At 34.8% G+C, this 15535-nt stretch overlaps 2 protein-coding genes across 4 annotated transcripts in view; both read left to right on the forward strand.

The window, feature by feature from the left end:
- LOC137634639 (cyclic GMP-AMP synthase-like receptor 1) overlaps positions 1–15311 on the forward strand; it is a 26418-nt gene extending 11107 nt beyond the window's left edge. The window contains exons 1-2 of one of the 3 annotated variants that reach the window (XM_068367110.1): positions 1–834; positions 13988–15311. The exon at positions 1–834 is cut by the window's left edge and continues 350 nt beyond it. In XM_068367110.1, the coding sequence (XP_068223211.1) occupies positions 1–793 (793 nt within the window). In that variant the 3' untranslated portion in view covers positions 794–834; positions 13988–15311. Of the gene's footprint in view, positions 835–9199; positions 10704–13987 lie in introns of those variants that run through there. The other 2 variants (XM_068367111.1, XM_068367109.1) reach the window with 2 other exon arrangements.
- On the forward strand, positions 14187–15158 carry LOC137634708 (uncharacterized). Its single transcript, XM_068367198.1, has 2 exons — positions 14187–14262; positions 14758–15158. Exons 1-2 carry the CDS (start codon positions 14187–14189, stop codon positions 15156–15158), a joined length of 477 nt encoding a protein of 158 aa, XP_068223299.1.
- Positions 15312–15535: the final 224 nt, after the last annotated feature.

The following is a 15535-nucleotide window of genomic DNA, read 5'->3' on the forward strand; positions in this document are numbered from 1 at the left end:
TGAGAATTTCTACATTGAAAGAGACCCCAGTGGATACTTCCTTCTCGAAGCAAGAGAAGATGTCACCGATATAAGGTACTTGGATTACAACAATTATCTAGACTCATCAAAGTTGCGGTCGAGTATTTTCAAAAAATTGATATGGCACATTAGACAAGTGTTTGTTGACGATACCACAATCAAATGTCAGAAGGGTTTAGCTGCATTGAATGTGAAGTTGTACGAACGTAGTGGCCAAAGACGTAGAGTGTCTATTGATTTTGTGCCCCAAATTCCAGTTCACACCTGGGGTCAGTGTCCCGACTTATTGTCCTTGTCAGAAATGCCCCGATGTCTTAGGCAGTATATTGATAGAACGAATAGACACAAAAATCCTTGCATGTTCTTCTCTCTTGGCATCCCAAAAGCTGATATGTTTCCAAATGTAAATCTACTATTCAACCCCTCGTTTCCCTTGCTGGAGAAGAATTTCATCAATGAAGAGACGGACATCCAAGACATGGTTTTACTGGTGAAATACATAGCCAAGAAGCGCAACTGGGAGGACGAGCACCATTTCAAGTCCTTCCATGCCAAGAGAGTCGCCTTGAAGTACTATGACGAACTCACGGGAATGGAACCTTGGGACGGGTGTCTGCGTTTGCTGAAGAAACTGGAAAAGGAGGTGGCCAGTGGTGCAATCGATGGGTACTTTGTTATAGATCAGCCTCTCAGAAAATGGAAAAGAAGAGAGTCACAAGATTTCATAAGAGAGATCAAGACTGTCAAAAGAATGAACATCAGAGATATATAGAGTTGTTGTTATTCCAACTCTGCACAAAAACAGCTTACCAGGTAAGGAGTCTCTTACGAAGGGAAAAGTGAAATTTTTTATTAAAGTTAGAGCTTTCGTATATTGACATCATTGGTCTTACAATGAAAACAAATAGATGCATCTTATTTGTACATTAAATGGGATCTTAATGACCCTAGATAATTTGGATTTAAGAAGAGAGAATAATACAGGATCATTGGAAAACAGACCTTGGCTTAAATTTAGGAGGCGTCCTTTGGGATAGGTAATTAACATGGATTCCAGATAATTTTTTGTGGGTAATTTATTGTAAATTATCAAAATATTCAATGAAATATCTCTCTCATTTTACACTGCATTTCATCTTCATGCATTAATAATTCACTTTATCTTTGCTATAGATTACAAACATGAACATGACGCATAACACACATTAGTCAGCTTTTAGTGTTATCTCACTATTTACCCAAGTGCTTGATAATTCGTTGAATTTCTTGTCCGGTAGATTAGATTCTCATGAGTTACAATTACCAACCAATACTATTATTGAACGTATTTGCTTCTGTAAGATTAGGTTTAATGAAAATTTCTATGAATTGAGTCTTTAGTATGGTAATGGCAAATCCTTTGACCCGTCTTTTGTATAACTCATATATGGATTTTAAAGACTTTCCCAAGTCTAATTCGTCACTCTTATATTGTTTGATATCGTTATGTCGATGGTGTCCTGGGAATTGGAAAAAAAAAGGTAATTCCAACCATAAAGGTTTTCTGTTATTTTTCTTTCTCATTTTTTCTAAAGAAAAGCTCACATAAGGATTTTTTTAGACTTTGCCAAGTCTAATTCGTCACTCATATTGTTTGATATCGTTATGTCGATGGTGTCTTGGGAATTTTGAAAAAAAGTTATTTCAACTATGAAGGTTTTCTACTGTTATTTTTTCTTTCTTATTTTTCTAGAGAAAAGGTCACATAAGGATTTTTTAGACTTTGCCAAGTCTAATTCATCCTCTCGTATTGTTTGATATTGTGATGTCGATCGTGTCTTGGGAATTTGTAAAAAAAAAAAAAAAAAAAGGTAATTTCAACCATAGAGGTTTTCTGTTATTTTTTTCTTTCTCATTTTTCTAAAGAAAAGGTCACATAAGGATTTTTTTAGACTTTGCTAAGTCTAATTAGTCCTCTCGTATTGTTTGATATCGTTATGTCGATCGTGTCTTGAGAATTGGAAAAAAAAAGCAATTTCAACCATAAAGATTTTCTGTTATTTTTTTCTTTCTCATTTTTCTAAAGAAAAGGTCACATAAGGATTTTTTTAGACTTTGCCAAGTCTAATTCGTCCTCTCGTATTGTTTGATATCGTGATGTCGATGGTGTCTTGGGAATTTGGAAAAAAAAGTAATTTCAACCATGAAGGTTTTCTGCTGTTTTCTTTTTTTTCTTTCTTATTTTTCTAAAGAACGGGAAAAAATAGCGCAATTAACCAAGTCTAATTCATCCTCTCATATTGTTTGATATTGTGATGTCGATGGTGTCCTGGGAACTGGGAAAAAAGTAATTTCTACCATAAAGGTTTTCTGCTATTTTTTTTCTTGGAAGAAAATAGCACAATTAAAGGTTTAGACATTATGCTTATTAGTTTTAACATTATCACAGAGACTTCAAACATAGTTCATATTCAAGTGTATGAAAAGCCACGCCAATTGATACATGTTAAGATCAAAGGTCAAGGTCAAGAAAAAGGTTGAAAAATAAGCAGCTTTTGGAGAAGGACTGCGCTCTACTGAGTGCCTCTCCAGTTAATAAATAATTTATTAGTCAAAAGTAGTACCAACAAATCTGAATTTTCCTATTCAGGAAGTCAACCAGTCACCTGTATATACATTCCCATTCAGATCATTTTAAAAATAAAAAGTCGCCTGTATTTCACTATGTATCAGAGCGCATATAGAGCACATAGAAGACGAACTGGGAAAAAAAAAAAAAAAAAAAACTAATCTTTGCTATCCTAACTATTTTTCAGAAAATCATATGTTAATATTTATGGTAATATATATCAAATATCTGTTTTAATGTTGTTAATGTTTTTCAAGATATTTTATTTTAACTTTTCAATGCTTCTTATATCGTTTATTTATTTCCTAATTTCCTTTTCTCACTGGGCTATTTCTCCTTGTTGGAGCCCTTGGACATATAGCTTCTTGCTCTTCCAAAGGGTTGTAGCTTAGCTGGTAATAATAATAATAATAATAATAATAATAATAATAATAATAATAATAATAATAATAATAACGACAGTCAAGAAAATCTATAATACGTACAGCTAAAGTGAAAGGAATCAAAGAATAAAATACTTTATTTACCATTTCCCGAATGTTTTCTGTATGTTACCCCGTTAAAAACTAAAAAGAGCTCGCTATATTGTAATAATGGAATTTCAAAATTTAATTTTAAAAGACCAACCATTAAGAGCATATCTATAAGAATAAAAAAAAAAAAAGATTAAATATGATTCTCTAATCTAAAGATAACACAATTCATTACCTATCCATTGCCTAACTCGGGCCATGAGATTGGCTGGCTAATAGCTTACAAAACAACATGTGTTAAAGACTTTACCCCGAAAAATATTTCGAAATTCGTGTTAATTACTCGTACTAAAAGTCAAAATCTTATATTTAAACCATTGTCTGTTTTCCAGTGATGCTGCATCATCCTCTTGTCTTCAATCTGACTTATCTGGGGTCATTAAGGATCTGACCTCAAATGGATATTTTCTTGTATAAATATAATACACAACTTTTTATTTTCATCAAGTCTAATGAAGTCAATGTTGATGCAGATCCTCTGGGGGGAGGGGGGAAATCTATGAACGTTTAGTAATCCAAAGATACCTGAACTATTTTCCTAAAATCTACCCTTTAAATGTGTGAATGGTAGGTTTGAATGTATAAAAGTACATCCTTTTAAATACTTCTTTCAATTGCGTTCTATATATTTAATATTATAATATGACTTGGTTACTACATTTCTGACGACCCTGAATGACCTGACGGATCCTACTGCCTGGTCTTTGAAATAATCCGTCTACATAAAAAGGTCCAAGGAAGCTTCTGGTGTTTATTGTTTTAACTGTTTGACTGTAAGAAAGTCTACTTAAGAACCCCCAGATAACGTTTGAGTCGTACTTGCTCAGGTCATAATACACAACACGAGAAACTATGGAAATAGTATGTTCTTGACAAGCACTTGTAAAACTTCTTACACTTATTACTAATACTGCTACCATTGTTCAAGGCATTTTATTGGAATATAAATGTCTTGTGTCTCCTTATAGTTCGTCATTGTCATTTGGATCATCTACCCGTCCTTACAGCACCGCTATTTGTTATTAATTCCCCTTAAAGGACCAAGTTTTCTTGGTAGACCTTTTATTGAATTCCACACTTTTAAATTTGATTTATCCTGTAATTAACCAGGACATTGCCTTCCCTCTAGAAGTTCTGTCTCTTGAAATATTGGTCCCACTTCTATCTTGAAGGTAAAAATACGCGAAGTTAAGGAGTAATTCGAATTATACATAAAACTAACTTTATAACATCTTCAAGCTCATATCTCACTTGGTGATAAGAACGTGTGTTCAGATTTCAAAGCCATGTGATATATCTTTGCTCCTTGATATTATCATTATGTAATGTGCGTGTGACCATATATAAAACATGTTTTATTCCTCAGAAATGTTCGATTAAGCATCCAGACCTTTGGTCATCCAATCTCACACATTTAGGGTGAATTCACTGACCTTTGGTCATCCAGTCTTACACATTTAGGGTGAATTCACTGACCTTTGGTCATCAAGTCTTACACATGTAAAGTGAAGTCACTGACCTTTGGTCATCCAATCTTACACATTTATGGTGAATTCACTGACCTTTGGTCATCCAGTCTTACATATGTAAGGTGGTCATTGACCCTTGGTCATCCAGTCTTATATACATAAGGTGAAGTCACTGACCCGTGGTTATCATATCTTACATATGTAAGGTGAAGTCAATGACCCTTGGTCATCCAGTCTTACATACGTAAGGTGAAGTCACTGACCCGTGGTTATCATATCTTACATATGTAAAGTGAAGTCACTGACCCTTGGTCATACAATCTTACATATGTAAGGTTAAGTCACTAACCCTTAGTCATCCAATCTTACATAGGTAAGGTGAATTCACCGACCCTTAGTCATCCAGTCTTACATATGTAAGGTGAAGTCACTGACCCATGGTCATACAATCTTACATATGTTAGGTAATGTCACTGACCCTAGGTTATAAAATCTTACATATGCAAGGTGAAGTCACTGACCATGGGTCATCCCCTCTTACGCAATTAGGGTGAAGCCACTGACCTTTCCTTATCCAGTCTTACTTGTGTAAGGTGAAGTCACTGACCCTTGGTCATCCAGTCATACATATGTAAGGTGAAGTCACTGTCACTTGGTCATCCAATCTTATGCATTTAGGGTGAAGCCATTGACCTTTCCTCGTTCAGTTTTACATGTGTAAGGTGAAGTCACTGACCCTTGGCCATCCGATCTTACATGTGTAAAGTGAAGTCACTGACCTACGATCATCCAATCTTAAATGTGTAAGGTGAAGTTACTGACTCATGGTCATACAATCTTACATAAGTAAGGTAATGTCACTGACCCTAGGTTATAAAATCTTACATATGTAAGGTGAAGTCACTGTCCCTTGGTCATCCAATCTTATGCATTTAGGGTGAAGCCACTGACCTTTCATTGTTCAGTCTTACATGTGTAAGGTAATGTCACTGACCCTTGGCCATCCGGTCTTGCATGTGTAGGGTGAAGTCACTGACCCTTGGTCATCCAATCTTACATATGTAAGGTGAAGTCACTGACCCCTGGTCATCCAATCTTACATATGTAAGGTGAAGTCACTGAACCTTGGTCATACAATCTTACATAAGTAAGGTGAAGCCAACTGGTCTTTGCTTATCCAGTCTTATATATGTAGAGTGAAGTCACTGACCCTTGGCCATCCGATCTTACATGTGTAAAGTGAAGTCACTGACCTACGATCATCCAATCTTACATATGTAAGGTGAAGTCACTGACCCTGGGTCATCCAATCTTACACATGTAAGGTGAAGCCAACTGGTCTTTGCTCATCCAGTCTTATATATGTAGGGTGAAGTCACTGACCCATGATCATCCAATCTTGCATACGTATGGTTAAGCCAATGGGCCTTTGGTCATTCAGTCTTGCACATGTAAGGTGAAGCCACTGGCCTCAAATATTTCACCGTAAACCCATATTTTATGGCGTAATTTTCGTTGCGTTCAAACATGAATTGTTATGTTTGAAAAGTAGCAAGACATTTGGTGATTTCGTACATTGTTTGCTTGTATGTTTAACTTCAAATAGTTAATTTACCTAAGTACATTAAATTGATTGAATTAGTTCCTCGAGGTCTGTGAATACTGGCGTAAAAGTAGCTGATTATGGGCTATGAAATTCACATTACATACCTCTGCACTTGACCATTTTCATCAATAATCCTAATCTAATGGGATCAAGGATTCCTAGACAGAAATTTCTGTTTTGAAGCTATTTATCTTATCCACTGAATATATTTTAAGAAAATTATAATTTATGAAACATTTCTCTGAAGCAACTGATTGCTTCCATTAAATTGTAGTTCTCTGAAAACATTCTGAGTACCTTACTTAAAACACCAGATCTCTATAGTCAGTCTGATTACCTGCCTTTAAAGTATAAAATACCATATATTCGGAATATGCAGGTGTATACATCTAGAGGCTAATAATTTCCTCTTGTGCATTCATCTAGAAGCTGATCATTTCCTCTTAAGACTAGAAAAATATGAAGTGGTAAAATTACGAGAAATTAGCTGTCACATGCTATCAGAAATTGAACCTTCTGTTGGCCCTCAATTTCTTCTAATGTTGTGCTTTTGAATCACCTTTTGTACCTCTTTCTCAGCTTCAACATCACCATCCAACTTCCCTTGAATGTAAGCTTAGGAAGGGGTACAAGTGGCTCTTTTTTTGTAAAGGCTACTGGGACCAACTACCTTTAAGACTGTTTTAATTGAAAGATATTAAACAAACTGAACGAAAAGACCCCAGAAGAAATGAGAAATGTGCGCATGCATTGAATTATCCGCTTATGGTAATGTCTATCACAGGGTGGCAGATATTTAACTCGCCTTGAATGAATAATCTCCTTCCTCATCATTTCACCAAATATTGAAAATTAACATGATATGTAAAGTATTAAAAGCTTCAAGTGGCCACAAAATGAATAGACTCGTAGTGTTAGTATAAAACTTCATAGACTCGTAGTGTTAGAATAAAATTTTGTAGACTCGTAGTGTTAGTATAAAACTTCACAGACTCGTAACGTTAGTATAAAACTTCATAGACTCGTAATGTACGAATAAAACTTAGTAGACTCGTAGTGTTAGAATAAAACTTCGCAGACTCGTAGTGTTAGAATAAAACTTCGCAGACTCGTAGTGTTAGAATAAAACTTAGTAGACTCGTAGTGTTAGAATAAAACTTCGCAGACTCGTAGTGTTAGAATAAAACTTCGCAGACTCGTAGTGTTAGAATAAAACTTCGCAGACTCGTAGTGTTAGTATAAAACTTCATAGACTCGTAACGTTAGTATAAAACTTCATAGACTCGTAACGTTAGTATAAAACTTCATAGACTCGTGGTGTTAGAATAAAACTTTGTAGACTCGTGGTGTTAGAATAAAACTTTGTAGACTCGTGGTGTTAGAATAAAACTTTGTAGACTCGTGGTGTTAGAATAAAACTTCGTATAATCGTAATGTTAGAATAACACTTCGTAGAATCGTAGTGTTAAGAATAAAACTTCTTAGACTCGTATTGTTAGTATAAAACTTCGTAGACTCGCAGTGCTAGAATAAAACTTCGTAGACACGTTTTGTTAGTAACAAATTTATGTCGTTTATTAGCAATGAACCAATTGTGTTATTGTTGGAAGGTTGCTTTGCGATTTGATTAATAGTATGAAAGGCTGATAAATTGCAATGCTTATGAGTTGGTTGGTGATAACTGATAACGATTAGCTAACGTTACGACAAACAAATCTCTGATAATGCAAGATTGATAGGGAAACAGCGATAAAATTATACAGGTAATATATATATATATACATATATATATATATATATATATATATATTACATACATATATATATATATAATATATATATTACATACATATATATATATATAATATATATATTATATCATATATATATATATAAATCATATGTATTACATATATATATAATATATATATATATATATATATATATATATATATATATATATATAGAGAGAGAGAGAGAGAGAGAGAGAGAGAGAGAGAGAGAGAGAGAGAGAGAGAGAGAGAGAGAGAGAGAGAGAGAGAGAGAACAACACTTGTGATAAGTATTAGCAAATTGACACTATAAAATAGTCTGACTAAAATAACATAAGATCGATAAATGGTAGTTCGTAAAAATAACTATATCTTCTTAGGGTAGAATTTGAACATAAACTTCTGAATGAATACAAGACTAAGTGGCCGACTTACGACTTACGAATAGCCAAGTTACATTTAGAGGAATCAATAAAGTCATGAGTAAACCTCATGACTTGAGTGCAACAATAAAAGCTTATAAGATATACAGTTTCACTCATACGAATCATAACGAGGTTAGAAGATTGATAAATCATGAAATATATACATTACAGTTTTGAAAGAACAAGGGGACAACTGTTAGCAATCTTATTCTTTTAAGAAAAAAAAAATAAGTAAATTGAAGTAATAGAATAATTAATTTATCATTTATTCGTTCTCATCACCACGGTGGCCAGTGCGGATTGGTGATGGTGGGAGATAATATATTTGTAGATTGATTAATTGTTAATCTGTTCTCATCATTTATTTATTTCCTTATTTCCCTACCTCGCTGGGCCATTTTTTTTTCAGTTGGAGCCCTTAGGCAACATCTTGCTTTTCCAACTAAGGTTGTAGCTTGGCTAGTAATAATAATAATAACCAATAAAATATGAACAAAGTACTTTGTTTAATATTCATACTTTTATAAAAGGTATGATATATTTAAAACTGTCAACCTTCATGATAAAAGTTCGGCGGTCAATGACCCTGGATGTCAGGATGCCTGAAAACCTTAAATCAATCAATCAATCAATCATGATAAAAGAAAACATATAATCGCAAACAAGTAAAAGAGTTGGGTGTAGACAACGGCAGAAGTCACCCCAGAATGTAGGCGTTGCTACGTATTGCTCGCAGTCACTGTGATAAGCGGTTAGTCAGTCAGTCGCCCGTGTTATATTCTCATAACAAGTGTTATTTCTGAATCTGGGTAAATTGCAAGTGAAAATTACAATTTAGGTTATTCTGAGCTGATCATTTTCTCAAATTTTGTGATATGTCGTTAAAACGTAAATATCAAAACACGGAGTTTTCAGGATCCTTTTGAATTATCCTGATTCTGGCAACTCCATCCAAGCAGAATACGTAATGGCCATGACGCAATGTCTCTCGGTCCGAATATACTTACGATTCGTGTTTGCACGACTTTGCAAAACGTTTTGTTACTGCTATACGTACGATTTGTGTTTTCACGACTTTGCAAAACGTTTTGTTACTGCTATATAAGTGCGAGGACTTTGGAAACGCATTCATTTCCTAGGTGGAACTATTCGTGGTGAGCTTCGTTAACTCTGCGTGTATTTGTGACATCTTCCTGTTCAAGAGCGTTCCAAGATGGATATCAATAACAGAGAAGCCGTGAAATTGTTAGCAAACTTGAGCAGCTCGATAACGCCTGCAGTGAAGAGTAACCGGGAACTGGTCGATGAGTTTTTAGAAAAATTCAGGAGTACACTAACGCATAAAGTAACACCTAATTCATTTACGATCAAGATAATTCATGGCGGCAGTTCTTATGAGAATTTGGCAGTGGATAACAAAGCCGATTTTGACATCACAGTGTCGCTAGGGAGAGAATTCGTCTCTGAGAATTTCGACGTTGAGCGAGACCCCAGTGGATTTTTCATTCTCGAAGCCAAACAACACATGAGGCACCTGGATTGCAACAATTTGCTAGACAGTTCCCGGCTGCGGAATGGTCTTTTTCGCGTCTTGCAACATCATATTGACCAGGTGAAAATTCCTGATACCACAATCACACACCAAGAGGGCTTATCTGCCCTAGGTGTTGAGTTGCAAGAACACAGTGGTCCCAGACGAAGAGTCTCTATAGATTTAGTGCCCCAAATACCTTTTCGCACCTGGGGTCAGTGTCCTGACTTATTGTCCCTGTCAGAAATGCCCCGATGTCTTAGACAGTATATTGACAGAACGAACAGAAACAAAAATCCTTGCATGTTCTTCTCTCTCGGAATCCCGAAAGCTGAAAGGTTTCCAAATCCAGACCAGTTATTCAACATCTCGTTTTCCTTGCTGGAGAAGAATTTCATCAATGAAGAGACAGACATCCGAGACATGGTTCGACTGGTGAAATACATCGCCAAGAAGCGCCATTGGAAGGACAATCACCATTTCAAGTCATTCTATGCAAAGCGAGTCGCCGTGAAGTATTACGACGAACTCCAGGGAATGAAACCTTGGGATGGGTGTTTGCGTTTGCTGGAAGAACTGGAAGGAGAGGTGGCCAATCGCGTCATCGATGGGTACTTTGTTGGAAATCAACCGCTCAGGGAATGGAAACACGACGAAGCGCAGAATTTCATAAGAGAAATCAGGACCGTTAGAAGGATGAACATCACAGATATCTAGATTCTACGGCACTGCTACCAGGTAAGAGGGCGTGCGCGCTTTCTGTCTCTTTCATGTGTGTATATATATATATATATATATATATATATATATATATATATATATATATATATTATATACACACACACACACACACACACACATATATATAACAGTCCCGGGTCGCGATATGTATATTATGCGTGGCAAGCTACACAACCCTCTTGAGTTCCAAACTCACCTGTTTGTTTTTACATTAAATGCGTTACACTTGAAAATATTAATACCCGAACTCTGAGATAATTATATAACTCCCAGACAACAATATATAAATCACTGAATTTCCACAAGTAATTATTCTTAATTATTCAAAACCCCCTCTTACTTTGATTCATAGCAGGATACGAGCGAGTATGAAATAAACGCTGGTGATTAAAAATCATGCACTCTTTTCAAAAATAAATATATTTACATAAAATACAACACTGAAAAGAATTTACATAAAAAAAATATAAATCACTCTAAATATTAAGTCTCAACAAACCTTAGGTTAAGACCAAAAATGTTACGCTCTGAAAATTATTTAATCACTTGACTTAAAACATTAAATCTGAATAAAACAAACAAGACAAAAGAAATAATTACACTGAAAATTATACAATCACTTGACTCAAAATATTAAATCTGAATAAATCTTAGACTAAGACATAAGAAATAATTACACTCTAATGCTTAAACTCTTAAAGAACTTACATAAAGTAACTAACAAACTTACTACACATATTTTACTTGAACAGGGCCAGTTACAAAAATTTACACAATGCCAACACTCACCACAACACAAATTTAAAATCACCTTTTTCGTCTTTCGAATCGTTTCAACAAACGATTTACTTTGGTGCACGAATTCACTTTGGAGAGGACCCATTAAAGGTACTAGAGAGAGTGAAAGATGCACTTTAGCTATTTCATAGGACGGCTGTTTCTCTTCTGCCCCACGTATTCCTGGGGGCGCTATATATATGAATTAGCTACTTGAATATTCTATTAGAATATTCTCATGGCTTGAGGGCCGTCCTCTAGCGCCACCAGAATTATCTACTAGATAAAAATTCAGGAGACAAATCTTGGTTTCAGGAAACACTCTCAGCTGGACCGCCCACCCACCATTCTCAGAAAAAAAAAAAAGACAAAATCTAACACCAAGGTTTTCGAGAACCTTCCAAACACGTGGCACATATAAGAATTGCGTATTTTCTCACAATTGGTATTTTCCAAGAGGAAAGTGGCCACGAACAATTAAAGTGCAGTAGTTAACCACTTAAGAGAAATATTGTTTGGTAATCTCAGTGTTGTCAGCTGTATGAGGACAGAGGAGAATATGTAAAGAATAGGCCAGACTATTCAGTGTATGTGTAGACAAAGGGAAAATGAACCGCAACCTGAGAGAAGGACCCAATGTAGTACTCTCTGGCCAGTCAAAGGACCCCATAACTCTCTAGCGGTAGTATCTCAACAGGTGGCTGGTGCCCTGGCCAACCTGCTACCTATAGATTGGTTAATGAAACTGCAGCGGTAAATACGTCGCTGATGTAAATGACACTGTTGGACTAGATTTAAGTTAAACGTATTTTTATCTTACTAATTTTTCTACATGCGTGTATTATTATTATTATTATTAATAATTTTATTTATTTATTATCATTTATTATTATTATTTATCATTATTATTATATAAAGCAGGATGCTATAAGCTCAGGGGCTCGAACAGAGAAAATAGCCCAGTGAGGAAAGGAAAAAAGGAAAAATAAAATATTTTGAGAAGAGTATGATTGTGTTAACGTATTGCATTTTGAATTTCTTTTAATTGTATCTTATTTTGTATAAGATTCATTTACAACATTTGTGACACTCCCTGGTTCCAGTGCCTGGTCTTTAAGACTAAATTTCACAATTCAGTCAATACCAATTCATTCATCACTCTAAAAAGCAGTGAAATTGGCAAGGAAACTTACATTAGTTATGAATTTTCTTTATTATATAATTTTGTCGATTATGAAAATGAACTGTGTGGGGTTGTAGGAGTATTTAAGACCTTTTTCTATTGGCATTAAGAGTATTGAAGACCTTTTTCTATTGGCATTAAGAGCATTGAAGACCTTTTTCTATTGGCATTAAGAGCATTGAAGACCTTTTTCTATTGGCATTAAGAGCATTGAAGACCTTTTTCTATTGGCATTAAGAGTATTGAAGACCTTTTTCTATTGGCATTAAGAGCATTGAAGACCTTTTTCTATTGGCATTAAGAGCATTGAAGACCTTTTTCTATTGGCATTAAGAGCATTGAAGACCTTTTTCTATTGGCATTAAGAGCATTGAAGACCTTTTTCTATTGGCATTAAGAGCATTGAAGACCTTTTTCTATTGGCATTAAGAGCATTGAAGACCTTTTTCTATTGGCATTAAGAGTATTGAAGACCTTTTTCTATTGGCATTAAGAGCATTGAAGACCTTTTTCTATTGGCATTAAGAGCATTGAAGACCTTTTTCTATTGGCATTACTGAAGATCTCTGAAGATCTCCTGTAGCGTAATTAATTTTTACCTATTCAGGTAACATTATGTATTATAAAATATGGAAATTGTTGACAAACATGTCCAATTTCTAGTACTATTACCTAAATAGCTTCAATTGTTCTTGGTCTATATATAATTCATGGAATTTTGCAGCCTGTCATTGTCTTACTGATCTTAAGCCATTTATGTTAAATAAAAATGCCAAGAAGAGTGGTACGGATATTGATAATAAGTATATGAAATTTAGCAGAAATATGTCAACAATACACAGTTTCAATATTTGCTATTACAATATGTTGCGTCATTAATAGATAGAATTACAAAAGTCACAAGGAAAATATTAATTCAGATATTGCCAATACAAATAAGGCTCTTCTTAAGAATTTCAGTCCATAACAGTTAAACAATTTCATCTTAAGTATTTTCACTGAGAAATATATAATTAAAGGTAATTCCATATTTATTTACTTTTATATGCTATTTTATATCTTATTTTATTATTTTATATTAGAGTATTTTCACTAAGAAATATATGATGAAAGGTAATTCCATATTTATTCACTTTTATATGCTATTTTAAATATTTTTGTTTTATTTTATTTCTTTTATTTTCACAACCGGTTTATGTCTTGGGAAAGCTTCTTGCTGCTTCCTATCAATCAAGAAATTTAATTTCTTTTTATTAGGGTTTCATGACTTATTCAATTTCTTTTACGATTCACTGTCTGATCAATATTTTTCTCTTTGCAGTGACCCAAAATATCAACCTACATGAATGAGAAGAAGATCGATCCCTTAACCATCCTTTATGAACAAACGGTAATCAAACAGGCAGCTTCACATCCTTTCCTTACTCGAAAAAAGCTGAATTGGAAGGATGTTGGGCTAAGAACTGACTGATAAGACGCTTCGCCTTTGAATGATATAGACTCGTACAGAAGAAGCCATCATGGTTAAAAAAGCTGAAAAAAAGAAGAGTTCTAAAGTGTTTCAGAAGAAGAAGAAAGGAGGAACGTGTGACATATGTCAGTGTAACTCTGGAGATTTCACTTGGTATTTATGATTGAAATGAAGATCCTTTAACACAATTCGAAGAGCAAGGAACGTGAAAATACGAATTGCAAACGCCATCCAAATTCTTCGATGGTGCCACTTTCACTATTGTTTATGATTGTGATCATGATTATATATTTCTAAATATGTTTAGTTTGATTTGGGTGCAACTCCATATACATAGTTCCAAGTTACCTTGATGGATAGTGTTTCCTTTAATGGAATATTGTACATTAACTGTTTATTTTGAGTCATTTTTAATATGCAAATGTTCGACAAGTATTTTAGGGAATAGAAGTAATATTTGGGGGTATAGTAATATGTTGTTAATTACCACCGAGATAATTTAAAAAAAATAAGATGCATTTCAAGTCTTTTTTTAGTTAATCCCACAAACCATTTTTCAGTTATTTTCTTTCTGTTAATCTAATAATGTTATATAATGAGACCATATAACAAACTTCCAGATCCTTGCGACTTGTATAATGAGACCATAGAACAAAGTTCCAGATCGTGGGACTTGTATAATGAGACCATAGATTCCATAGAACAAAGTTCCAGATCATGTGACTTGTATAATGAGACCATAGAACAAAGACCCAGATCGTGGGACTTGTATAATGAGACCATAGAACAAAGTTCCAGATCGTGTGACTTGTATAATGAGACCATAGATTCCATAGAACAAAGTTCCAGATCATGTGACTTGTATAATGAGACCATAGAACAAAGACCCAGATCGTGGGACTTGTATAATGAGACCATAGAACAAAGTTCCAGATCGTGTGACTTGTATAATGAGACCATAGATTCCATAGAACAAAGTTCCAGATCATGTGACTTGTATAATGAGACCATAGATTCATAGAACAAAGATCAAGTTACTGTGATTTTTTCCAATCAGACCATAAGAAATAAGAATGAGAGTTCAGATTGGTCGCATTAAATGCAAACCTCTGTAATAAATATCTATTGGTGGTAATCTATCCAAACTATTACTAACCCCTATAAAGATGTTATCGCGATTGTAATTTGTGTAGGTACAAGGCGCCCCCCCCCCCCTTTCATGATTGTAATTCGTGTAGGTACAAGGCAGCCCCCTATCGTGATTGTAATTTGTGTAGGTACAGCCCCCCCCCCCCTTTCATGATTGTAATTCGTGTAGGTACAAGGCGGCCCCCTATCGTGATTGTAATTTGTGTAGGTACAAGCCCCCCCCCCCCCCCCCTTTCCCCATTTATTTGC

The sequence above is a fragment of the Palaemon carinicauda genome, chromosome 45 (genome assembly GCF_036898095.1).
Source record: "Palaemon carinicauda isolate YSFRI2023 chromosome 45, ASM3689809v2, whole genome shotgun sequence".
Taxonomy (NCBI): Eukaryota; Metazoa; Arthropoda; class Malacostraca; order Decapoda; family Palaemonidae; genus Palaemon; species Palaemon carinicauda.

Excerpts from the sequence above, each read along its gene's own strand:
- LOC137634708 (XM_068367198.1), top strand. The coding sequence starts at position 14,187 with ATGGTTAAAAAAGCTGAAAAAAAGAAGAGTTCTAAAGTGTTTCAGAAG. Across the intron at positions 14,263-14,757 it reads AGGAGGAACGTGTGACATAT|ATCCTTGCGACTTGTATAAT; the intron begins GTCAGTGTAACT and ends ACAAACTTCCAG.